At 45.9% G+C, this 26,435-nt stretch overlaps 1 protein-coding gene and 1 long non-coding RNA gene across 4 annotated transcripts in view; one reads left to right on the top strand and one right to left on the bottom strand.

The window, feature by feature from the left end:
• The first annotated feature begins 4,355 nt into the window (after positions 1-4,355).
• On the top strand, positions 4,356-5,829 carry LOC308582564. The gene is made up of 2 exons (XR_014005740.1): positions 4,356-5,121; positions 5,165-5,829. It is a non-coding gene; the product is annotated as an uncharacterized lncRNA (long non-coding RNA).
• Positions 5,503-26,435, bottom strand: part of STXBP2 (syntaxin binding protein 2) — a 41,291-nt gene continuing 20,358 nt past the window's right edge. For all 3 annotated transcript variants that reach the window (XM_081185786.1, XM_081185788.1, XM_081185787.1), the window contains 18 exons: positions 26,380-26,429; positions 25,017-25,098; positions 24,584-24,660; positions 24,122-24,200; positions 23,372-23,475; positions 16,378-16,526; positions 15,793-15,877; positions 13,177-13,307; positions 12,925-13,032; positions 12,301-12,358; positions 11,898-11,963; positions 11,093-11,173; positions 10,735-10,873; positions 10,347-10,453; positions 9,700-9,795; positions 8,185-8,270; positions 7,129-7,286; positions 5,503-6,385 (listed from right to left, as the gene is read on the bottom strand). In XM_081185786.1, the coding sequence (XP_081041912.1) occupies positions 6,306-6,385; positions 7,129-7,286; positions 8,185-8,270; positions 9,700-9,795; positions 10,347-10,453; positions 10,735-10,873; positions 11,093-11,173; positions 11,898-11,963; positions 12,301-12,358; positions 12,925-13,032; positions 13,177-13,307; positions 15,793-15,877; positions 16,378-16,526; positions 23,372-23,475; positions 24,122-24,200; positions 24,584-24,660; positions 25,017-25,098; positions 26,380-26,429 (1,736 nt within the window). In that variant the 3' untranslated portion in view covers positions 5,503-6,305. The remainder of the gene's footprint in view (positions 6,386-7,128; positions 7,287-8,184; positions 8,271-9,699; positions 9,796-10,346; positions 10,454-10,734; positions 10,874-11,092; positions 11,174-11,897; positions 11,964-12,300; positions 12,359-12,924; positions 13,033-13,176; positions 13,308-15,792; positions 15,878-16,377; positions 16,527-23,371; positions 23,476-24,121; positions 24,201-24,583; positions 24,661-25,016; positions 25,099-26,379; positions 26,430-26,435) is intronic.

Here is a 26,435-nt window from a genome sequence, read left to right as displayed (position 1 = left end):
AATGGATGCATGCACAGGAACTGTCTATAAAACAGATCAAAACACCACACAATCTGCATTTATTTATGAAAATGTTTATACTGTATTCTACATTTTTGTCTTTGCAAAAGACTCAAGTGGCGAACAAAATCCAGCCAGATGAGCGGGGTATAAAAATTTTATCATAATCATCATCTTAGTAAAAAGTTTAATGCTCTTTTCTGTCTATAAATATAAATGCTCTTAGTCAAAAGTATATCATATTAGTCAAGATACACCCCTGAACACATTTTTCATGGCTGTATTGTGGAAGAAGTCAATGTAAAAAATGTGTTCTTTACTGATAGCTTTCTAACATCTGCTCAGAAGAAGAAGAAGAAGAGTTTGGATTTGATATCCCGCCTTTCACTCCCCTTCAGGATTATCAAAGCGGCTAACAATCTTCTTTCCCTTCCTCCCCCACAACAAACACTCTGTGAGGTGAGTGGGGCTGAGAGACTTCAGAGAAGTGTGACTGGCCCAAGGTCACCCAGCAGCTGCATGTGGAGGAGCAGAGACGCGAACCCGGTTCCCCAGATTACGAGACTACTGCTCTTAACCACTACACCACACTGGCTAAATGCAGTAATAGTGCTGACCAAGAATCTTTTTATGTTGTGTTTGAGAAAACATAGCTACAGTATTATTATAATCACTCCAGATAAGATTTTGCACTTTTAAGATAACTGAAACATATTTGTGTGAGCATGTAATTTTTGCATTATAAAGAACAGGTAATTGCTAGAGGAAGTTGGTGAGGAAAGCCTGCGAACAGACAGCAAACATGTTTTCCCCCTGTAGACGTGATACAGAACAGGTAAATATGAGAGGTAATGTGAAAAGAAACTGTACCTAGTAGCACCAAGCACCTAATGGTGCTAATGGAGCAAATACGTAAGTGTGACATCACATTTCCACCATCTCATCTGCAACCTTGACATTATCAGCACAATATTCATCTGTAGGAATTGAGGAAATTGCCTTATAGATGAGAAACTGTTTGTTCATCTAGCCTGCATTACCCATTCTGGCAGGCAGCAGCTTCCCAGCAGAGAAGCCTCTTTCAAATGGAGATGCCATTTTTACCTTTGGTATGCAAAGCACATACTTTACCTCTGACTGAGCTATAGTCCCTTCCCTTAAAAGAGAAAGCATTTTCCTACAGATACCTATAGTCTTTGCCATTTCCTTCCCTTTGGGTGTGTGATGTACTTTATGAGTGGGAAAAGGCACACCAGAACTAGTTTGCCTTCCTAAACCTGATGGAGAAATTCTAATGACTTCACATACACCCATCGCCTGCCCATTTGTTCTTCTCACTTACCTGAGATGCTCACATCCACTACTTGTAGACCGTCCTCTGCTATCTCCATTTCCTTGCGCTATCAGATGCAGGGTGGATGGAGTTTCGTGGCCCCTGGAGCCTTGTTAGCACTAGCATCAGTGCATTTGCCAACTTAGCCAAAGCAAGTTTCTATGGCACCTGACTCCTCTAGGGAACGGTGGTAAGAAAAGGAACAGATCGATATAGAGAGAAAAAACTGGTCTTCAATGGCCTTTAAAAGGAAGGTATGAAAGATAAAGAATTCCCCTATTGAAGCAGAGAATAACTTGAGTTGGAAACTCCTCTTGCACTGAAGGAGGGCGGTGTCACCCAAAAAATATGTGTATGTGTGTGTGTTCAAGCGCAACATACTCAGCTTTAGAATGTCAGGAGAGCACCTGCTTTAGGGTGACAGTAGCATTTGAGGGAGTGCAACCACAAGTGCAAGTAGATAAATAGGTACCGCTCCAGCAGGAAGGTAAACGGCGTTTCCGTGCGCTGCTCTGGTTTGCCAGAAGCAGCTTAATCATGCTGGCCACATGACCCGGAAGCTGTCTGTGGACAAACATTTGCTCCCTCGGCCTATAGAGCGAGATGAGCGCCGCAACCCCAGAGTCGGTCACGACTGGACCTAATGGTCAGAGGTCCCTTTACCTTTAACCCCAACACCGGGAAACTCAGCTGGGATTTTTTTTTAAGTGGGAGAGAACAGCAAGCTTGCCCTTAGTGGAGAAGCTGCAAGGGCCCCAACAGCCACAATGCAGGTGCAAGTAAAATGGCTCCAAGTTGCTAGATCTATTTCTTCCCCACAGAATATTTGGTTTCTACTGAATGCATATGAAGCAAACAGATTTGCCTTCAGCACATCTCCCTCAACCGCCGAACACAGGATTTAGAACCATCAAAATACAGCAGTCAGGCATAGGCTAGCTTGTACTTTGGTTTTTCTTGCCGGCATTCAATAACTATGTGCCAGGGGAAACATTGTTTTCGTGAATATAGCATGTCGACTCAACAGTTGGTTCAAAAGTCCCTTGGGACTGTGGTGTGAGCAATCACAACAGACTAGTGAGCTAATTCAGAGTGGTGCAAGTGCTCCCTGACTGCTCCTTTCTTCATGGCCCAGTAGCTGCTTTTTTAAAGGGAGCAGTGATACCAATGACAGCGGGCAAGACAGATCAAACCCAGAGTCCTGGTACTATAGGCAGGGTTCAGCTTACCTGCTTTAGCAAACTGGACACAGATGCTCTGGATTCATTCAGATGCCTGCTGTGATTGAGAGGTGTTCACCTTATGCTAGCACAACAAAAGAGGGTAATACAAATATCATGTAACTATCACGTCAGCTTTTTCCTCCTAGCTGACACAGAGCAGATGGGGTTAGGAGTTATTTGGAGCCTGTCCAGTAATTAGGAAATGAGGTTTTATTTCAAGCAATGGAAAAACTCTGAAGCCACTTTTGAAACGGCTTTGGACAGCGGTTGCTTACAAGGTTTTAACCAGCATTAGGGACCAGTTGTGTAACTGTAAAGCAGCAACTAGCTGTTGCCTGTCTCCAGGAGGAATAGACTACGTGGGCCATGGGAGATATGTAAGGTTTCAACCTAGTTGAGGATTGCTACAGAAATGCAACAAGAAAATGGAGGGAAGACCTCCATTTTCACTGGGAGGCTCTTGAAGCTGTAGAAAGAAGCACGGAGCAAGATAGGGAGGAACTACACCAAGGCAACACCTGCAGAATCAGGTTGGATTGCTATTTAACCACTTCTGGGCTGAAGATGGCTTTGCTGCCGTGTTACTGCAGGGCACTTGTTACTGTCTGCATAAGCCACCACAATAGCATGCAACTGTGTAACAAGATTCCTGCACAAATTACTGGGATAAAGTCTGCAAGGTGCTTTGAGCATGATGTAGGAGGCAACTTGTCACCCTTCAAATCCTATTAAGTCCTTAAAAAACGGAGAAGCTCAGTCCAAAGTTTCTGACTAACTATGCTTGGACCTGCAAAACTGAGAGCTGGCATATTTCCAGAGATAGGAATTCCTTTAGCCCCAGCAGGGAGGGACGAAAGGTGATTGCTCTGCTCATGCTCTGGAGACTGTTTCTGCAGCAGGAAGTTGCTAGTTGGGTTTGGAAGAATGAGCTCTAGTCACTAAGCATTGATTTGCTTATGCAGCCCTCTCCTCAAGATCAGGTCGAAACCCATCGAGGCACTAGCGATTCCTAAACAAACATTTGTACTAATTCATCACCCCAAATCCACTACCCACCCACATGGCAGCTGCTGTACAGCAATTATCCAAATGGATATTAATTGCAGATGATAATTCCCAAGCAGGGATCAGGACTAAAAGCTCCATACACAGCAGATTGGGCTGGGGGTGTCCAAGGCAGATCTACGGCAGGACATCATGTAAACATCCCTTACTAGGCTATTGGGGTCTCGACCCCACTCAACACAACTGGGAGGCAGCTGAAACCAGGCAGTAAGCAACGGTTGGTTAGTTTGTATATCAAAAGAAGAGGAAGCCCAGCCCCAAAAATCAAGGAGGAACATGGAATCTCACAGGCATCAACAAATATCTATTCACACATGACAGAAACAGCAGCCCAAGTTTTAACACAGTAGGTGCACACACCGCGAGGTATTGCAGCCAATCCTGGCTTGGTGGTGCTGTCGCAAACAGGATAAATATGTTTGAAACATTCATATCTAACATTTTAGTATACATAACAAAAAAACATGTGAAACAGGCCCCCCAAAAAAGAAAAGAAAAAACTGCCAACATTTTGCTCCCATGTTTTATAATTCAGTCAGGATGGCTCCACTCTTTATGTGGTAAATACAATTCCTGAATCTAGAGAAGTGGCACACAGATGTCTTCCTGCAACCACCCCATCAATGTAGGCAAAATACATATATCTTCAAATTCCTGTATGCAAATCTGGTTACAGGCAATCATTTTTTTCATTCACACTTTGGATTTGACGCATAAACCACCACTGGTGCATAAATGTGAAGCTGCCCTCAAATGTCCTCTGGTGTTGGGTGTTTAAACGTCATCTCAGAGAGTCTTTCCACCTGCATCTATGATGCCATGAAATGGATTGGCTGGCACCACACTGGACCTTTTCAGAGGAGCCACCATAACATGGGATGGGGAAGTTGTTGCCCTCCAGATGTTGCTGTACAACTCCCATCATCCCTGACTATTGGTCATAAGACAAGAGGGCCTCAAACTCCCTACTCTAGTGCTTTAGGAACAAGCAGAAGAAAGTATTGGGCTGGCACACTTGTGTCTCCTCTTCATGTAAGGTTACAATAAGATCAGAAGCATCAGTTTCCTCTTAAAAACTAAGTAGAGCTCATATAATAATAATAATAATAATAATAATAATAATAATAATAATAATAATAATAATTTATTACTTATACCCCACCCATCTGGCAGGACCTCCCTAGCCATTCTGGGAGGCTCCCAACAGAATATTAAAACCACGATTAACATCAAACATTAAAAACTTCCCTAAACATGTCTGAACTTGGCAAACTTCAATTAATTTAAACCCTGGGTGAGGAATCTGTGGTCCAAATATTGTTGGACTACAACTCCCATTATCCCTGACCACTGGCCATGCTAGTTGGGGCTGATGGGAATCAAGTCAAACAACATCTAGAGGGTCACAGGGTCCTCACACTTAGTTTAAACACTGGTTTGCTCAAACAAGCCAGGATCAAATCATTATTTTATGTCCCTGGCTTGTTTGAACAAACCAGAGTTTAAACTAACCAGCCCCCCCCCCCAAGTTCAAATGTAACAGGGAACTCTGGTTAGTTTAAAAGTGGAAGTTTTCTCCTTGTGGCTGCGCTAGAAGAGGAGACAGGAGGGAGGAGCAAATGTAACACTAAAGTTTTATGTCAAGTCCAAACTGGGCCTCCCTCATCTTACATGAGGAAGTAGGGTGAACAGAAGAGAGCAGGGCCACATAAACCTGTAACAAGATTTAAGGTTCCTAGAGAGAAACAAAAAATTCCTTAAAGGGAAAAAAGGAGCGAGCTGATCCACCATCAAGTGGGATACCATCCTGCCTGCTAACTTGGTTTTGTGCCACTACCAAAGTTTCACAGCTTGAGTCACAGAACAAATTATGTAGACAACTTTAATTTTCACATTTATTTATATACACTGGGATTCTTCAGCAGAGCTAAACAAGTCTCACAATGCAAGTAGTACACAGCACCTCCCATACATTCATCTCCCCTGGTCTTTTAAAAATAGTAGTATCCCCCGTCTTATACTAAGCATCAGCACAACCAGTAGGCCTGCAACACTGGGCATCCAGGAACAGCTACTGCTTCTACATGTTACATAGGATTGGGGGGGTGAATGGTCTTGAATCCATTCAAACTTTTCCTCAAACCAACAACAACCAAAAATAAGTTATTTCAGTGAGCAATCTACCTTTGCCCTCCCCAAAAAAGAAAAAGAAGAATGAGAACCAAGATGGAGTCTAGACAAAGACATGTGTGTAGACATCAAAGCAGCTCATTTCCTGGAAATCCCCCTTGAAGGAGTAAATAACTGCACTGATGAAGGGAGAAGTAGGAGATGCTTATCCATCAGATATACAGTTTACACTTCCCCTCCTTTGGGGGAAGGCTGGGCGGAGGCTGTGGGGAAGAGGGGAACAGAAAATAAAGTGCAACCAGAAAACTCATCACAGTGTTAAATAAAGGATTCACGTAACAGGTGGCTGGACCCTTGTCTTCGGCCTGGACACTAGACCAGGTCCTCCAATGTCATGCTCGTTCATGATAGCTGGCTGAAGGAGGGACCAGTCTTAAAAGGACAGAAGCAAAGACAGGTATGTGCGTGAAAAGGCATCTCTTTAAGAATAAAGGTTTATCTGGGCAGATAAACAGAGCTGCTGTCAGACAGTCTCTTAGGGGCGTGGGATGTTCTTAGGACTTCAGTGGAGCTTGCTCAGTCAGATTGCGCACTTCTTCCAGGAACTGCTTGGGAGTCAGGATGTGGGATGAGCCTGTGTAGCAGAGAAGAAAAGTTGGAAGGGCAACCTTAGAGGAGTCCATCACAGATCACATGTGTGTGATATGATTCTGCAGATCACACTGAGCAAACAGGCCCACATGTTAAGAAGCTGCTGCGCTCTGCCAGCACCTAGCTCATCATTACTTGCTAGCTCACACATGACAGACTTCTGGACAGGAATGCTGCTGCTGCTGCTCTATATCTCAATCTACAACTGGTTTCTCCAGCCAAGGTTCGAAGAAGAATGTAGCAAACAACCTTCCCAGGTCCATGCCAATACAGTCGGGAGCAGATTTTACCCAAAGAGCTTCAGGACACACGAGTGTTACTCAACAAATCCATGTAGTGAAAGTTAGCAATATATAGGTTGGCATCAAAAAGCGGCTGCCAGAAGCAGCCACACCTGCCAGGGCAACCCCTCTCTAGCGAAGAACTTTATCTTAAGCCAGAAATAATTCATTTGTAGAAGCATTACATCTCCCCATTGCATCAATAATGATAATAATGATGATGATGTTTATATGTATACTACTTTTAACCCCGAAGCCCCCATTGCTAGAAGAGCGCATTGTCAAGTTCCAGAAAACCCGTCTGAATTTGCTTTCTGCTCTGTGTGTTCCAATATATGTCGCAAGGAACACCAGGAAAATTCCTGAATCATTTACTTGCCTATGAATGGTTTCCAGCCTAAAGAGTGACCTGTGCCCTGGACATGCCCCTCACCAGCACACTTACCAATTAGCACCTCCCACTTTCCATCCGTGGCATCAGTGACTTCATAGGCACAGCGCATTTCCGACATGGTAACTCCCCCCAGTACAAACAGGATGAGGCGGGGTCCTGTCCGGTACTCGGTGGCTGTCTTGGTCTTGTGCCAATGACCAAAGCGAGCACTGAGGGGGAAAAGATGTTATGTGGGTATAGGGCACCAGCTGCAAGAAGACTGTCAAGTTAAGTACATGCCAGCTAGCAAAGCACAGTTTTTCTCTCTATGCTGGGCCTGCTGCTCGCAGAAAGGATGGCTCCTGCACAGTCTCAGCCCAGGGAACAAGCAACATATTGCTATGTGAGTTAGAGTTAAGAATGAGAAAAGGAAACCTTAAAAAGGGCTTCTACAAAAAATAAAATAAAATGAATCAAACACAGCAGGACAGGGAAACATAACACACATGGAGTTTTATTTGGAGAAAAGAAGCACTAGCAGTTTCAGATGCAGTTCTCTTGTTCTTTGTGTTGTATTAGGTCCTGTATCATACTTGGGCATCATAGAACTACGAGGTTTGATGTGACGCATCACAGCGCTATGAGGTTTGGCACCACAAAATAGTGCCTGTTTGATCTCTTTCATCTTGCAACCACCACCCAATCCTGCTGCACAAACACTCGTGTATAAGGATTATCCCTCTCTCTTACTCCTCCCTGCAGCCCCTCCAGACAAATTTAGGCACCATCACCCCCCTTTGCCTTTGCCTGGAGAAGAATAATCCCTACTGCATACTCTGCAGCTGTAGAATTCTCATGTTGTGCCTTATAAAGGAAGAGATCTTGTCCACCAATAAGCCTCAGGAAGATAAACACACACACACACTTTTTAAAAGGCTTTTCCTTGGTTCATTTCTCACTTGGTTTAAGATTTATTTATGGCCTTTTGTTCCTATATAAAGGGGGGGGGGACTTGAAATAAACTTTTGGAATGTAGATGCAAGCCCTGGAACTGTGTGTTTGTGGAGACCTGGGAAGTGGGTGGGATAGAGAAAGGAGGCATCACAAAATACTTCCACTTTTCCTCACCTCACAGCAGCTTGTGAAGAGGGGCCCGGGGCTGGGCAAGACACATAAGGCCACAACTTCTTGTCCAGCTTGTCCTCGATGACATCCTGTGAAAACATGAACAAAGAAGAAAAGATCTTTCTTTCTTCTCGTTCTGCTGGAAATAATAAGCTGCAGGGCTCATTCCACTGTTCAACTCTTGACTATTTATTTGGGGTGGGGGTTGGCTTGTTAACAGGCCAAAGAATAAAGGTGAATTATTCAGCACCCCTGAGGAAAACAACAAGGGTTGATTTCCACCAGGCAGTTACCACAACGCTGGTCAACATTACAGAAGATGTGGCATAACACCACAGAAAATGGCACAGGGCAGATAATATAAGGCATGCTGAACTATCACCACTTATTTGCCCAACTCATTTGCTACTCCAAAATCCCTCCTCTGTGGCAGAAATACTATCAGAATCCTTTTCCCCATCCCTCTAAGCATTACTCACAACCAAACCACTCCAGCAGCTCAGAGGCACATGGCCCCGGGCTATACAACAACACGGGAATGCTTCATAATGAGGACTTTCAGATTAATCCTTTGTTGACTTTTTATAGTGGGAGCTTAATGTTTTGTGCAGCCCAGCTCACAGAGCTACGTGGAGTTGGCTGGGGTGAGAGCAGGCGAAAGGCTCCTTTGATTGGATTTAACTATCAGATTGAAGCTGGATCAATGGGCAGTACCAAGATGAATCGTCAGGGTAATAGCAACCTTGTCAGCCAAGGGCAGCCTGGCCCAAGCAAAGGGATGCAAGCCACGCCCACCCGCACCCCATGGCCTGCATGATTCAGAGTGACCGCAGCAAAAGTTGGTCACAGGACAAACACATACAGGAGCCCCCAAAACAAGACAAAATGTTAGGCTGGACACATTCTCAGACCAGAAGTGGGGAAGGAATGGGAGACGGCAAGGACCTAGCACACTGTAAATGTGTTACTCATGGTAGTCACAAGGAAGGGCAAAACAGGTCCAGGTGACTAATATGGAGAGACTGCACCATAGGCCCTGCCTTAGAATGCTTTCAGTTTGTATTACTCTTTTGTGGGGGGAATCAAGTGAACCCCACCAAAATGGGCAGCACTTTTGATGCTCTAGAGGGACCAAACAGGATATGCAAGCCATCTGCATAATTGGCTCCCAGTCTGAGGAGACAGAAGGGGGAAAGAAAGGAACAGATACCTGCCTTTCCCAGGGTACACTCCATGTTCCTGGATGTGCACTGTAGTGCCCAACTGGGAGCATGAAACTGTTTGAAATGTTGAAGGGTATCCATGCTGGGCTGGCCTTGATTTTTTGCCCTGTGCTCTACATCTTGATAGCCTCACCTCCGAAGGGGCCTCTCTTATACAACTGCTCTGCCTCCAAAGGGAGATGCTCTCTGCAGTGAAGTCCCCCAGGACTTCTGAGGCAGGTGGCATAAAGAAACCCTCTTCTTTCCTGTAGCATTTGTGACCTTCCCCACCCCACCCTGACCCTTGTCTGTGTACCTCCATGACATCCTTAAGAAAAGGAATCCACCGGGAGAGCTGGTAGGTAGGCTCCAGTCGCACTTTCCTTATAGGTTTCATGTGTGCACCAATGTCCTGTGAGGTGAGGAATCAGTGAAACAAAATAAATTAAAGTTGAAAGTCAGCTGCACTGGAGGAGGGGAGTGGAAAGAGATTCAGGAATGAGCAACTGCTTACCAAACAGGCTCCAGCTGGTTTGGCCAAAGAGACAGGCAAAGAGGCAAAAGAGAAAAACAACAAAGCAGAATGAGATAGATGGACAGACAGACAGACAGACAGATGGAAGGGCTTCCCTCCCTCAGGAGAGCCGCCTTATCAGGAAACCCAGAAGTTACTTCTGGAAAGACCAAGAATTGCCTTGACTCTCAAAGAACACCGGCAACAGCAGAAGCACAACCTGACCCAGCCATAACAGCTTAGGCCAGCCTTCAACTGGTGCTTTCCAGATGTTGCCGACTACTACTCCCATCATCCAGATGGGCTGGCACCGATGGAATCTGGAGTCCAACAACATCTAGAAGGCACCACATTGTCAAGCCCTCCTCTAAGGGCACCAGGTTGGGGGAAGCTGGTCCAGCCGCAAGCCACCTGCACAGAGATTGCAACAAAGAATGGGACTGAGATACCTCTGGCATGATGGCGGCCCCCAGGCAGTGCATGTTGTAGAGGATGTCCCTGTCCTGCTGTATGTTGGCATGCTGGATGAGCTTGGTGAGGTTCTCCTCGTTGATGCCTATGCAGAGAGAATGCGGCTCAGAAAAACAGCACTCCAGGATGCTAGACGTGGCCCTCAGGGTCGCGCCAGCACCTGCCCCAAGCAGCTGTACATAAGATATATGTACCCACCCACTTGTGCTGCTGGATGCTGAGAAAGATCCCCAACAATAGTCCCATGAACCCATGCCTCAGTTTTTCTCAAGGCAAAAGTGGCAAAACTCAAACCATGTCTTGGGAGGAAAGCCCTAGGTCTCTGCGGACGACGCAAGGGAGGAGAAGAAGTGGACAAGGGAGTACCGTTCTGGAGGAGGATGCAGAGCAGGATGATGCGGATCTTATCCAATGCGGCCACGTTGGTGTCCAGGACAATCGGCACAATGGTCTTCATAGGGTTTTTTATTTTCTCTCCATCAACGTCTGTACCTGTGGCTAAGTCCTGGAGACAGGGAAGACATCCATCAATCCCCTTCTGCTTGGCTGCTCTCATGGAGCCATCTCCCAAGATCACAGGACAACATTACTCAAGAAAGCAAGGGGAGATTGTCCATTGCTCTATGCGTCTGTCCATGGCCTGAACTCTGAGTGAGCGAAGTTGGAGGGGAGGTAAGGCTATCCAGCCCCTCCTACATTGCTCCAGACTCTTTAACATGCTCACCTGCTCCACGCCACACAACCTCTCCACTGTGCCCTTGAAGGAATTCATGCAGTCCTCTGCCAGGTGCAGATGTGTGGAATACTGCAGGGTGAAGGAGGTGGGGAACGGGGGGAGGGGTAGGACAATGATTACTTCCTCAGCCAACCAGTCTTTGACCATCCCTTCTCCTTGCCTCACAGTGAAACCTCAATGGGCAAGCAGCAATCTCTGGGGCCTCCTTTACTGGATGGGATGCAACAGAGCACCTCTTATGTAAGCAAAGGCTTCTAGCTTTTAGGTTCTATTTAGTTTCATGTTTGTTTTAATGTTTGCCTTATACTGTAAGTCGCTTTGAGTCCACTTTTTGTTTTAAAAAGTGACCAGTAAGAACAATAAACAAACCAATAAATATAAAAATACCGCTCTTCTAAAAGAACAAGCAGCATATCTGTAAGTCCCAAGGTGCTGATTTTGAACTCTGAAGCCTCAAGCAAGCATCTTAGGTATTCTTAAGGACTGTCGCCTTCCATGTGAGGCTGCCATGCTTTGGTCTTCTGGGGAGGCCCTGCTCCATGTTGGCCCTGCTCTCTGCTAGCCTTCCAAAGCCAGGTAGAAGCAATTAAAAACAATTTGGAAATGTACTGAAATACTTCTGGTATTTTAATTCCTGCTAACTGCTGCTGAATGGTTTCTGGGGTTTTTTTTAATCTGTTTGTTACTTCCATGAGAGGCAGGTGCTCTGAGAGTGGAAAGGTGGTGGTGGTGGTGGTGGTGAGAATAGACTATTCAAAGCAAAATGACAGTCCTGGTGCCTTGCATCTGTTACCTTGTGCAGTTCTTTCTGGTACTGGGGCATCTTCTTCAGGATCTGAGACAGGTCTTTAATGTTGGCCTAGAAAGGGAAATGGAGAGACCAGCAATGCCAAGATCAGATGGCATCAGAGATATGGACCAAAAACAACTTTCCCCACACTAAGAAAATCTGCAGGCTGGGGGATCCCAACTCATTCAACTCTTACCGAACCCCACGTACCCTGGAGCTTCCAGCCAGCAACACTTGAGATCTCCATGAAAGTGAACATGGAAACTTCAAGTGGTGGGGAGTTTCAGCTAAGCATCTCCAGCCTTGGTAAGTTGCTGGATGGGACACTGCCAGGAAGCCTCTCTGAACTCCCCAGGGGAAGAACGGCTAGAAGAGTAAGACATAGGCATCAGCCTAGCAGCCTCACCTTGTCTGTGGTGAGTCTCTTGCTCTCACAGAAGGTCCGCAGGAGCTCAGTCACTTTCCTGTGGAAGAAAGTCACATTCATGGCCTGCTCTGGAATGGGCTCTCTGAAGAGCTACAGCCAAACAGAGGGCAAGCAGAAGGGCCATAGCTCAGGGGCAGGGCATCTGCTTCACATGCAGAAAGTCCCAAGGTCAATCCCCAACATGACAGGACTGGGGCAGACCGCCACATGAAACCCTGGGGAGCTGCTGCCAATCAGTGTAGACAACAGAGCTAGAGGGACCCAATGATCTGATTCAGTATAAGGCAGCTACCTTTGTTCCTAACAACTCGCAGAGATCTGACTCCCAGCCTCTGCAATAAACAGCAGTGCTCCATGCAGGCTGCAAAAGTCAGAGCTCCCCACAGCAGAAGGGATGTTAATATCAGGGTCAGCAGCAGTGCCGGTGTAGGAAGACTGTATTTGCTATTACCACCTGATTCAGTCTGGCTGTAGACATAAGTTGTAACCCAAGTGGACCTGGGAAGTGAGGCAACAGCTATCAAAATAATTGATTCAGACACATCTAGGATGGGTTACTTCCAGCAACCAGGAAGCAGAGCGCAAACACAAGCAAGTTCTCACTTGGAGACGTCGGCAATGTGCATATGGCGCAGATCCACCCACAGGTCATCGTCCTCATCCAGCAGTACCACTTTTTCTCGTGAGTCGCTGATGCCTGTGGATTCATACCTGGCAGGGTTGAGGAAAGGCAAGAGGGGAAAAAGGCTTTGGTAAGACACACATGGTTGCTACCTGAGCAAAGAGGCATTCTCCCCCTCCAGGGATTTCTACCTTTGCGTTCTTGCCACCACCACCACCACCACTGGACCTCACCTATATGTATCGTTCTCAATGGTGAGCAGGTCATAGGCCATGGCCTGCAAGGTGAGCTCATGGAGAAGCGGAGATACAAGGTCACAGCTGCGGTCTACAATCAAAAGCTGAGAGCGAGATTTGTCAGGACCCTGAGAAGAGTGGAAGAGGGAAGGTGAGGAGAGAGATTAGCTGCCATTTGAGGCCAGCACCAAGCAGCCCAGAAGGAAAGGCTGTGTGCTCCAGTTCCCTGGGCCTCGCGCCTCCTCCCTCCACCCCCCCCATTAACTTGCCTGCTGCACTAGCTACCAGTTGCGTGCAACCTCTCCAGCAAGCTCAGGGCAGAGGGCATGGTCAGAAATGCAATTATTAAAATGTACCAAATCCCTTCCCAATTGGCAGTGCACAATCCCATTAGTGCAGAGATGACTCAAAACATGTCAGGCTGTGCACGCTGTAAAGGAAAGAAGCCGTCACTGTGAGCCACAGACCTACCTGTTATCTGGGGTAGAAATTCTGCCTCTGGTGCTCTTTTACAAAAGTTATTTAGGGTTTGCTTGGACAACAGGGACTGCCTATAAATCCTTTCACAGATATCTACTAGAAGTCAGCTTGGATGAGGCCAAATTTGCAAGTTAAAAAAGGAGACACTGCATTCCAAAGCATTTAGGCTGCCTTGACGACAGGAAAAAATATCTCTATGAATGCAGCGGCAACAGCAGCTTGGGGGCTAAAAACAAACTATCCAAAATTGCAGCCCAAGCCAGGCTTTAAAATCCCAGCACTAAGTCTCATTTCCCAGCAATGTTAAAGCCTAGTCAGAATGAGCACAGGAATGTGTCTTTACACATTTGTGCAGTACATTCCTATGCCAGGAGGTGGCTACACAAACACACAGCAGTGTCCTATAGATGCTCTTTTCAGATGAATCAAGAAACACTGCAGACAAGGAAGGTAACACAGAGCAAGGGTAGCCCACGTTGTGCTCCCCAGGTGTTGTTGGACTGTAGATCCCAACATCGCTGCCCACTGGCTGGACCTGATAAGAGTTGGCAGTCCAATAACACCTGAAAGGCACCCCCTGGGTTAAAGGCACTTGCAGTACCGTTGCTGTGGCCACACCTCCTTCAGAAGCCACTGTCAAGGCTACCCTCAGTCTTCCCAAAACGGAAGAACTATTGCTGATCGTGGGCAGTACCTCTTGTTCCCTGCCCGGTGAGATAATTATTGTTTGAGGGCAAAGCTGCTTCAAAGCAAATTGTTCCCTGCAACTAGCACTGCAGTAGCACATCCTTTGGGCTGGAGGTGGTGGCTCCATCAATGTCATGGGAACATAATGGATGATTTCTGTGACATCAGCTGGAAGCGAGCCAAAAGTCCCTTTCCCTCTTATGCACACAATTTTGAAATCCCCAGAACATGAAGAAGTTAGTCCTAATTCCTGCTAACATAACATTTCCTGACATACTTGCGGAAAACAACTATTTCCAGCAAGCAAGACCAGTCCTGGTCTGCCCCCTTTCTTTATAAATGGGAATTCGAATATCATTGCAAGAGAGCCAACATGATGTTCTGGTCTCTAATTCCCATCAGCCTCAGCCAGCACAGCCCAACCACCAGGGATGATGGGAATTGTAGTCCAACATCATCTAGAGGGCACCCTGGCCTAGAGCTACTGCAGCAACACCAGAAAGAAATGGGACTCAAAGCCAGAGGGAAATGCCCTGTCTGGAAGTCGTCTTGCACAGGACATCTTAGCCTTCGAACAGTGAGGTTCCATAAAATGGAACATTTCAGTGCCAAACTAAATGATGAGGGAGGGAAACATGTGAACCATCTCTCTAGGTATTTTGCTTCGTTCACCTTTTTTTGAAATGAAATACGGCAGCAGGAGGCCTGATCAGAGCAGCACTTTGTGTATACACCTGTGCAACTGTGTGTGCTTTAACCCTTTCCCTGTAGACCATTTTTTTGGATTGTCATACACATGCCTCCTTAGTGGTTTTTCACTCATGAGAAAAAAAGAAGGTTGTGGAGAGCAGTGTAGAAAGACGGCCCGTGTGGAAGGGGCTAAAACACCCATGCACTTGTACACACACAGCCCCTATTGCAATGAAATTCACAGCCTCCCCCTGCTGTGTTTTAGTTTTAATAACAAACGGAAATAAAATGATGGGGAACTTTTTGCCCATCTACTTTGGTTCTTAGTACATGTTTAAACTCTCACAGGCAGCCTTTGCAAAGAGCACATCATGTGGGTGTTTGGCAAGACACCCGGCATCCAGTTAAATGGAGCATGCTAGCCATCAAGGGCAGGGCTTGGAGGAGAGGAAGGCAGTCAAGTGGTCAGGCTTCACATCCAATTGTCCACCCATGAATTAGCCACAAAGCTGAAAGCCAGCCATCAGCCACCCTGCCCCAGGTTGTTTTTCATCTCTGCGTGGAGGAAGGTCACTTCTGCATTCTCCTGCACTTCAAAGGACTTTCCCCAGATCTCTCCCCAAGTCATCATACTCATGCTCTTCTAGTGAAATGCTGCAGGGCTTTCTAAAATTGTATCAGAGCAGCTGACCTCCCACTGCCTCAGCCTCTTGCTCTAGCTCCACAGGCTGTGGCAAAAACGCTGGGATCACTCACCTCTCCCATAGTGGGGTTGTCCGCTTTGAAGGCATTCAGTTTTGCCAACACTGCATGGGCCAACAGGCAGCATTCTTCAGAGCCGCTACAACAAAACATCAAGAGGGTAAGGCTATTGAGGAGCACTGCTTCCTGCACTGGATATGGCAACAAGGCGAGGTCTTGAGCCAGTTATTTCATCAACAGATAAGCACCCTGGTTCTCACCCTCTCTTTCTGTAGTAGAACAGGCACCTGGCAGTGAACCCCCATCCGGAGCAGGTGGCCAAGGATTCTTTACCATTCCAACAATAAGTTGCAGGACACTTCCTCACGCCATAACGCAGCTTTCCCCAACCTGGTGCTCTTCTGATGTTTTGGAGTACTGTGCTGATGGGAGTGTACTCCAAAACCTCAGGAGAACAGGATGCCAGGAAAAGCTGGTGTAATGAATAGTTGGGTTATCTCTCATTGTCACTCCTAATATAAGACCCCCACCAACTTCTCTGCAAAGCATTATGGCCTGTTATGCTTCTGTCCACATCCTCCTGGTATCGCAAGTTCCCCATCCCCTCCCTCCCACTCCTCAGTATGCAGTGGTACTGACTTCCTGTAGCGAATCGAAGGATACTCCTTGAGGGTATCGCATAACGTGGCAATTTGCTCTGCCATCCTTTCTAAGTGATTGTTCTTATCCTCCCTGCAGTAAGGGCTAAAGAGATGGTGAAAGCTCTGCGGGCTGTCCAGGGTGTACACCTAGAAAGAGAAAAAATGGGAGAAAGGGAATAATACACTAGTGGTCTGTTAGGAAGCCACCGGGAACCTACACCGTGCTCTAGCAATGGTCTTTCACAACAATCTGCCAGAAAAATCACAGAAGGGCCCATTTCCCAAGAAATATTTTTCTGAAAACAGCCTCTCCCTGGATTACTGTGTTTGAAAACATCACCTCCTACACTGTATGTCAACAGGTGCAAACATGACAGGGCAACCTGTATCTTAAAATCCATCTCATCATAATCTCATAATCCAGGACATCACACGATCATCACTGGGGCAAGAGCTAATGGTTATTTGTGAACTCCGAACGTGCAACACTTTAAGGTCATTAAAAGCTGCTGGGTTCTTGGTTCTCTGAAGCCTCTGAAGTGCTGTAATAGGTCCTGGACCTATACAGGCCTCCAATTGGCATCCTTCCCTCAAGCTCTTTGGGGCTCTCATTCATCACCTTGTACAGGGACTATCTACCACAAGACAGACTCATCTGGCAACTTGCTTGAGGTGATGAGAGCATATTAAGCTCTATAAGCAGATGCAAGATGATTTGATGAAAGCCGAGGAGTAATTGCTAAACCTCAGTTCCCCTTTCTTTGTAAACTTTTAACTTCTAGTTAACCTTTTCAATCAATTTCTTTATTCGACCGATAGTCAGAATTAAAACATTACACAATAATTATAAACTATAACATCATAGGAGATACATAGGTAAGGTAGGGCCACAGAAATAGACCTCTCACAGATAACCCACATCAAAGCATTCAGTTATACGTTTCCGACGCTTGAGTGCCAGGAAAAGAAATTTAGCCACTGACAAGGTTGTTTTCCCAGAAGACTTATTTAGCAGATATTCTGTCTGGATTCCTCTTTGTCGGGAACTGAGCTGGGGTAAGTATGGAGTTATAAGATACTGTCTTAAATCGTTGTAGAAGGGACAGCTCAATAAAATGTGCTCTGTGGATTCTACCTCGCCCAATGCACAGTGGCATAATCTCTGGTCATATGGAACTCCTCCATATCTTCCCTTCAGGACCGCCGAGTCAAGAACATTCAGCCTAGCCGCAGTAAAAAGTCTGCGGTATTCCACGTAGTGGATATCCGCCAGGTAGTGAGCTGGGGCAGCCCGATACAACTGCTCCCCCAGAAACAACCCAGGTTTCACACGGGCTATGTCCTCCTGTCTGGCAATATCCCTTAATCTTTGCGCGATCACCGCCTTTGCGTGGCTATACGTCATGGACTCTATATAAAGGGAGGACAACCCACACTTCTGCACTTCCTCCACTATCTCCCCTTCCCATGGAGATTTAAAGTTATCCCTCAGAATCAAGGGGGCCAAACCCACCGGTCTGAAACAGAGCTTGAGCCATAGCCATAGCTTCGCTTTCAGGGCCACATACCTAAAGGCTTGGCAACCGGTTTCCAATCTCATGATCGCGCCTGCCACGGAGGGGGGGATCCTGAGTATGGCCCTGAGGAATTGGGTTTGGATAGATTCCAATTTTTCAAAATCCCTACGTGAGCCCAAGGCAATGCCCACCAGCAGAAGAGGGAGGACTTTCATTTTAAAGAGACGTAAGGCAACATTGACAGTTTGTGCCTGTTTCTTGGAGTACAGGGTTCTAATCACCAGGGCTGCTTTGGATGCGTTCGAGGCTATGTATTCTCTGTGCGCCAGGAAGGACCTATTTGATCTTACAACCTGACCCAGGTATTTGAAGCAACTGACCTGCTCTAAAGGAATACCATTGATTGACCATAAATTAGGTTTCGGTCGAGCAGCAAAGACCATTATTTTGGTCTTGGCATAATTTAATTGGAGCTCGTGTTGGGTCTCATATTCATGAAGAGCTCGAAGCATCCTCCTTAATCCGATGGGGGAGGTAGCTAATAGGGTGGCATCGTCCGCATACAGTAGGACATTTAAGGCTCGTCCTGCCAGTTTTGGTGGATGGAAATCAGCATTTGCCATATGCACCACTAGCGAATTAATATAGAAGTTAAACAGAGCAGGGGCAAGCAAACAGCCCTGTCTTACCCCCCTAGTGGTGGCAACCGGATTGGAGACTAGCCCCTTACTATCTATCCTAATCCTCAAGAGGGTATTTGTATGCAAATTAATAATCAGCAAAAGAAGGCGGCGGTCGATAGATGTCGCTGCCAATTTTGTCCATAGCTGGTTCCTGGGAATTAGATCAAAGGCCTGCTTAAAGTCTATAAAGGCGACGTGGAGGGCTTTTAGGCCATTGCCAGCGTACTTGGTGGCCAAGTGATTTAGGATTAAGATTTGGTCTGTTGTTGATCTTCCGGGGCGGAAACCCGCCTGCTCCTCTGCGATGATATTGTTGCTTTCCATCCAGGTCGTTAATTTGTTAAGTAGAAATCTTGAATAGATCTTCCCAATAACATTTAGCAGGCTAATTGGTCTAAAATTGGCCGGGTCTGTGCGCGGCCCTTTCTTGTGAATTAACACAATCAGTGCAGAGTTCCAGCTTGGAGGAAATTGTGCTGTTTTGTTTATATAAGTAAAAAGAGCTGCTAGGGGTGGACACCACCAATCCTTATTGGCTTTAATAACATCTATGGAAATAAGATCGTCTCCGGGTGCCTTGCCCGCCTCAAATTGGCCTATAAGTGTTTCCACTTCAGAGCAGGTAACAGGATCCCACTCTGGCAAGGGGGCCAAATCTAACCTTACTCCGCTGGCTGCGTGAGCTGCATATAAAACGGAGAAGAAGCTTTCCCAGGTGTTAGCTGAAATTTGGGGTTCTATCCTTGACAACGGTCTACCCAGGTATCTGGAAATTTGGTGCCAAAAGGAGGAGGGATTTCTATTTTCTGCAGCTTTTAGAAGGTTCTTCCAATCATTTCTTTCTGCCGCAAGCTTCTTTTCCTTTAATAGTGCTTTATACCTTCTCTTGAGGTTCATAAGGTGACTGCTAGGTGCGGAGTCATTTGATGCCCTATATGCCAAGAATTCATTATATAGGTTGTTCTTGAAGTGCCTACATTCCTCATCAAACCACTTTTTATGAGAGAAATGGTTACTATTCATTACCGGGGTCTTAGCCAACGAAGGTTTTAGCAGTTCTACTAAATTGTCATATATTGGCAGTGGCTCAACTGCCTGGATAAGGGAGTCCCTTGTCTCTTGCAGTTGGTCAGACCAAAGGAGTTCATTTATCCGTTGAGCCATGTTGTCGGTCCATTTTAAGGCAGTGGGCCTCATCTGGAGCTGGTTATTTGTAATAGGCACACAGGAATAGGTAGCCAATTCTCCATCCAGGGTCAGAGAAAGTTCTAATGGAAAATGGTCACTCTCCAGTCTCGTTACCACCCTAAAGTTGGAAATTTTGGGAATTAGGTCTACTGATGTCCAAATAAAGTCTATGGTAGAGGCTCGGGAGCCTGACCAGAAAGTAAATTCGGCAGGGTAATCAGAACTGAGAGCTCCGTTTAAAAGGTGAAAATTAAGAGCCATCAAGGTTTGTCTACATTTAAAACCTGCATATGTAGCAACACTGTCTTTAAAATTCCTAGGTAAAAGGTCTGAGGTTAAAATGGGTAGTGAGGGATATTTATTATACTTAGCAAATAATGATTTATCAGAGTGAGACAATCGGCCATTGAAATCTCCTGCAACTAGGAAGGTGGCTTCAGGATATTTGTCTAGGAGAGTTTCAAGAGTCTGTTGAATTTCCCTCCATCTTTGGTCCACCAGGTTTTTCTTATAGATTGGGTGCAAATAAACATTAATCACCACAAACACTTCCTCCGCTGTTTGTAGCTTTACACCCAGCATGGATGACGACTGGATGTCGATTTGTTCCACCTGTAGGTTTAAGGCCAAAGAAACTAGGGTAGCCAACCCACCTTGTGGTCTGCCAGATGATAGTAAATTCTGTTGTGCATTCAGGTAGAAGCCCTTATACCCTGATAGGGAGAAGCCCTCGCAAGCCCAGGTCTCTTGCAGCAAAAGAATATGACTGCCTTTTATGTAGGCGACAAAGGATGGATCCATCAGCTTAGGTTTAATGCCAGCTACATTCCAGGATAAGAAAGTAAGTAATCTCCTGGTCACCCCTTCGAGTCATGCTGGGCCTTGCGGAACCAGCACGGCAGAATCCACCTGGGAATGCACGCGGCGAGGGGGGACAATAGGCTGGAAGAAGGAAGTAATTGTAGCTTGCTTACCAGGCAATTTCCGAGCACCACTTACCGCAGCGGCAGCCATGGTTTGAGGCTTAATTATTGGTAGCTGCAGGGATGGATTCTGGTGCACAGGAGTATCACTTAACGACAGGTCCATAGACTCTACATTTAAAGTATGCTCTAAGATTGAGGGGGGTGGGCCTTTTGGATCTGCGGATGCTGTAGGGAACATGCAGTGTAAGGCGGGTGGAAGGCATCCTTTTCGGTTTGCCTCCAAAAGAGCATCCAGTCTTGCCACAGCTTCCGAGTTTGACCAGAGGGTTGTCGAATCTTCCACTGTATCCTGCCCGGGCTTGACATCCCGAGGCCGTGTACAGCCAGGTTGCAGATCAAAGGTCGTTAAAGCAGGTACCACTTGGGCTTGTGTAGACTGATCTACAATTGGTGAGGAATTCATCTTATTTACATGAGCATGATCTTCTGAGTTACGGAGACAGAGTAGCAACTCGTCCAATCTGTCTGTTATCTCTGTCCGCTCCAGTTTTGGCAATTGGGAGTAGGATAGAAGTAACTCACGCTCCGTAGAATTCTCCAGATGTATAGCCTTTGTCAGTGGAGGCAGGGGGGCGTCAATCCAGCTGATTAGATCTGCGGCCAGGGGAGTTGGGGTCGTGGCAGTTGGCGGACCCTCAGACTTATCTGCTTTCTTTTTGAACAAGCAGTTTGGTAAGAGGGGGCAGATCTTGGTATTGGTAAAGACTCTTGTAGCAAGGATTCCATAGTTAATTAGAAGGCTTCTTGAGGACATAATAAGTGCAGGGAGCTTTTTGGTTTTAAAGGAGAGCAGCACTCTCTGCCTCTGAGGTCTGCTGCTAATATGATCAATATGCCTCAGGTCAATAGAGCTAGGGATTACCCTCAGAAGCTCCGCTAGGTGTCTCCTTATGTCACTCTTATAATGCCAGTTTATTACCTTGCCTCTAAAGGGGCAAACCGTTAGGCAGATTTTGGTAGCTTGCAGGAGCAGTTTGTGAGGAGGTGCAGACTGTTGTTCCTTCTTATTTTGCTCACCTTGCTCACTTTTCTGATTGCCAGCAGCTTGAGGAATTATACAGGAGGTATGAGGTAAAACGGGTGCTCTGGGCATTTGTAAGGGCTTCATCTCAGGTGGTACATCAGGGGAACTGTCTTTACCTGTTAGGGATACAAGCGAGATAATCTTCTCCAAGGATCCTCGGATGTCTTTTATGTATTTAAAGATATAGTCCACTGTTCTAGCAACCAGGTCTAAAGTAGATGAGTGTTCAAATAGTATCTCATCAATGCAGCTTTCACGGGCTCTAGTGCAAACATTCGAGTGGATGCCAGTATTATTATTGCTTGAAGGTTTACTAGGCAGGTTATCAAAAGGTCCTTTCACACTGGTTTCCTCGTCATTCATCTCTGCTAGCAGTGTGAAAGAGTTTGAAACTGGGATATTAAAAATATCCTTTGTACCTTCAGATTCGCTAATTTTTGATTGTTTAGCAAGAGGCAGGCATCTCAGTTCCTCTGTGTCGTCTATATCTCTGGAATCTCTGGTACGTTTCCCAGTTCCTCTCCCACAAGCAGGGCTGTATAGTTGCTTAGTCATTTCTCTCTTCATGCAACCGCCCCAGTTTCAAGGTTAATGGTTGTCTCCCCGATAGAAAAAGGCGTCCTCCTACTCACTAATTTAAAACTAAGACTAAAAACTAAAAACTAAAGTTAAAAGTTAAAAGGTTAAAAGGTTTCTATGCTCATTAAAACAATGTTAAAAGATAAATCAGGGAGCTCACACTCACGCTGACTAAGTGCCGTTCGCCATCTTGGAAAAGCAGAACCCAGTTAACCTTTTAATAAAATAGCTATAGTTTAAAAAATATAGAAAAGTTTATACGAGTTGCCTGTTAACCCACCCATCCACTCAAATCTAGTCCTGCACCCCAATACTGGGAATAAACTATGAGAAGCAGCAGAAGAGAACATCAGCATTATTAGGCAAGATGCTGTTCTCAATAGTTTGGCAGAATAATTGAAATATAAATTCTCTTGCTAGTCTCTACTAGCTGAAATGGTCGCTTAAGTGACAGTCTGATACTTTTTCTGCAATTACTTAGCAGCTAAGCTTCCATTATCGGAGCAGGCACAAGCATGCATCCAGCCACACGGAGGAATCAAAGCTACAAGCAGTCCTCAACTTTAAGCAGATATGGCTTCTTCCATCCTTCCCCAACCTGGTGCCCTCCACATGTGGTTGGAATCCAATTCCCTTCAGTCCCCGCTAGCATGGGGGCTAGTCAGGGATGATGGGAACTGTAGTCCAAGGACAACTGCAGCACACCAGGTTTGGTAAGTCTGATTTACCCAGCTGGATTGTTCCTTCCCAGCTACCAAGATGTGGCCAAAGTATAAACTCCTGAGGGAGGTCTGTGGGATATACATCACACACCTCGAGAAATCTCAACTGCAAGGCTGCCACCTCAAATTTTGTACAGCCACTGCAGAAAGCTCCCACACAAGAATTCCTGCACGTGGTGCCACGTGTTCTTAACAATGGCAACATCCCTCATGCAAAACGTTACAATGACAGAGCCGCTGCCCCTCCATTTGCAAGCAATTCTAGTCCACCCTCTGCTCATCCCTCTCCTCACCTGTGATTCATAGGGAAGGAAAGCAACATTTATTTCCTTCAGTGTTTTGATGGCTTTGGTGATTCGCGACTTGCTGAGCTCATTGAAGAGGTTCTCGGGGCAGGCTGAAAGTCAAGGAGGAAGGAATTATGCTGATCTTCCCCATTCCCCTCACCAAACTAACTGCACAGCAAGTTTCCTTAGGTAATAGCCCCCCACCCCACTCTGACGGCTACCAAGGTGGGAAAACAAAAGGTTGCAGTGTGACATGTGGGCCCAGAACTGGAGACCACCCTGAGCAGTGCTGGTCAGCGTCTTCCTTTACTTCTCCCCAATGATGACAAGAAAACTCATGGGAAGTTCCAAGAAGCTCACAAATAGGGCACTGAGAAGGACAGATACTTCTCCTCTTCAAGCAGAAGCATCAACTACTCTCCAAGCCATGTGACACGGGAGGCTCAGGGACATACTTTTGGAGTTTTCTAAAATGCACATGCTCACTGGGGCCAAAACACATTGAACCCTGTTGATAATATGTCAAGTAACAGTATGTGCTTCGGAGCACAGTCCAAAACCTTCAGGTACAAGTGGAATTTGTGGCAGGTAGGCCAGGAATGCCCTCGATGACTGGAAATGCCACAGGACCGAAGCCAAATCTCTCAGTAGGATTATGGAGTGTTCCTCTATCCCACCATCTGCTCATCTCTCTCCGTTCCCAGAACAAGCCTTGACCTGCCTTCCTGTTTGATTAGGAGCAGGCCCTGAACTTACTGTCAGTGAAGAAGACGTGGGCAGCCTTATAGGTGAAGGTAGGAGTGGATTTGAAGTCGTTTATCAGAGCATGCACAGACTGCAGAAGGAAAATGGATTGTTAGCAACAGCTATATCTGCATTTGAGCTTCCACCGCTAGCTTCCCTCACCTTGGTTTCACAAACAGGGATACTCCAGCCATACCAGGAATACTTAAATTGGAGAGATTTATGGGAAGAGCAGATTTCCTGGCCTATGGGGATAATAGGGCTTCAAGAAACAGCGGCAGGCAGCCAATGACACCTGCCCCACTTGCCCACAGTTCTTCCCACCAACTTCCTCCCTTCCTAAGGGCCTCCAGCATGCCACATGTTGAAATAAGGAACTGGGTGACTATTGTGGGATTCCCCCTCTATCAAGTGGCATCTGGAGGATCTCACCAATTCAGTGTCTGCCCAAGTATGTGGAGATTAAGGACCTACCGTCTCAATGGGGCTGATCAAGTAGATTGCTTCCAGGCTGGGGAGGGGCTCTCTGCGCTTGTTAATGTCTTCAATAACTGGAGAGAGGAAATGTATTTGAGATGTCTGAATTTTGGAAGGGAAAGAGAGAGAGAAAGAAAGAAAGAAAGAAAGAAAGAAAGAAAGAAAGGAGGAGAACGACGACACCAGATTCACTGACTTGACTAAAAGCATGAAGGTGCCTAGAGGACCAGGTTTCTATTTTGTTCCGGGATTACACTATGCAGCAACTTGCAGATCCACCTTACTTTCAACTGATACACATATAATTCATTGGAATGGAAGGGAGGTGTCAGTGCCAGAGAGAGGATAGGGGCATTTCTCAAAGTAGTATAAGCCTCTGATTAAAACAGGATCAAAACAGAACATACAAGGCTCTTGCTCAAGTACTCACTTGTGATTCCTTCAGCCAAAAGGTCTGACATCTTAAAACAAGATGAGAGAATGCGGGTGCTCGGATGATCCATAACAAGTACCTGCAGGGACAAAGAGGGGAAGAACAATGGGAGTGAACACAAATCTGGTGGTCCACAAGGAAGCCATTTGTAACTGAGAAAAGAGATTTTAAAAAAAATCAAAATAATAATCACACCACTAAAAAGGCAGCATGGCAGAATCAACAAGTTCATGCTTGCTCCATCCCATTTCTTCCTGTGCTCTAGAATTATCAACCCACCTATCCTGTCCATTCTAAGCTATTAAGACTCTGCTTTCTTTCTAGAAATGAGCATGGAAAACTTTCAATTCTTACACATTCTGGGATGGAGTTGGGAGTATCCACTGTGGACTACTGGAGATAGATTTTGCTTGTAAAAAGGTCTGCTGGCTAAAGCATTCCAAAGAGGACAATTTAGTGAATTAACCTTACGCAGAATCCCCACCAGCTCTTACATTCAGGATTATGGGAGCATCAGATGGTTTTCTAGGGTAGAGATGGGGAACTAGTAGCTCTCCAAAAGGGGTTGGAATCAAGATCCCATTAATTGCAGCCAGCATGGCTGGGGATGATGGGAGTTGGGGTCCAATAATATATGGAACGCATGGGTTCCCCATCTCTGTTCTAGGTGCTAAAGACCTTTTCACTTGTACCAAAGAAAGCTCTACAAAACATATCAATTCAGGATGCACTGAGTCTCACAAACCAGCTGTCTGATGTTTGTGGTGTGGGGAGGGGGTAACTCCCAGGTCTGCTTTCTAACCCTTACAAGATTTTCAGCTGCTGCAACACATAATCAGACACAGCAAAAAGGGATCTCTTTCTTTCTCTCAGTCATATTTGCAGTCTACAGGGGCAACTGAGAGATCCAATACTTTCCCTTTCTGGAGGAAGAAATCAGAAAAGAATTAGAAGTCAGCTCTACAGAAGTCACGACAAGCCCTTGGAGAATCAGTGGAGCAAAGCTTATTCCAATAACCTCTTTGGTCTGTTGACAGCCAGTAATTTCATGGCTGACCTGGTAATGCACCCTCTTATGACAGCAAAAGTTATAGGGAGTTCTAGGAATGGTAATTGCCACGGAAGACACAGTGAACACATGGCCCAAATAATAACGACACACTTGCTACATTGCAGATTAAGTGTGGACAGCAATGGTCTGACTGAATTAAGCAACTTTGCAGTGCCCAGTAGAAATGCAGGTAATTTTTATTAGTAGGCTGAGAGATCACTGATCTGTAGACAACATGAACCCTGTAGTCAGACTTTGTGTAGCTCACCCCACACATGCAGTGCTCTGAGCTGCAGCAACCATTTTTACCTTCCATTCTCCTTCCTTCTTCATGCTACGGATGACATCGTTCAAGATCTCTGAAA

Source organism: Podarcis bocagei (assembly GCF_964188305.1).
Source record: "Podarcis bocagei genome assembly, chromosome: 2".
Lineage (NCBI taxonomy): Eukaryota > Metazoa > Chordata > Lepidosauria > Squamata > Lacertidae > Podarcis > Podarcis bocagei.
The sequence above is the reverse complement of the archived record's forward strand: the minus strand, read 5'-3'. Positions and strand labels throughout refer to the sequence as shown.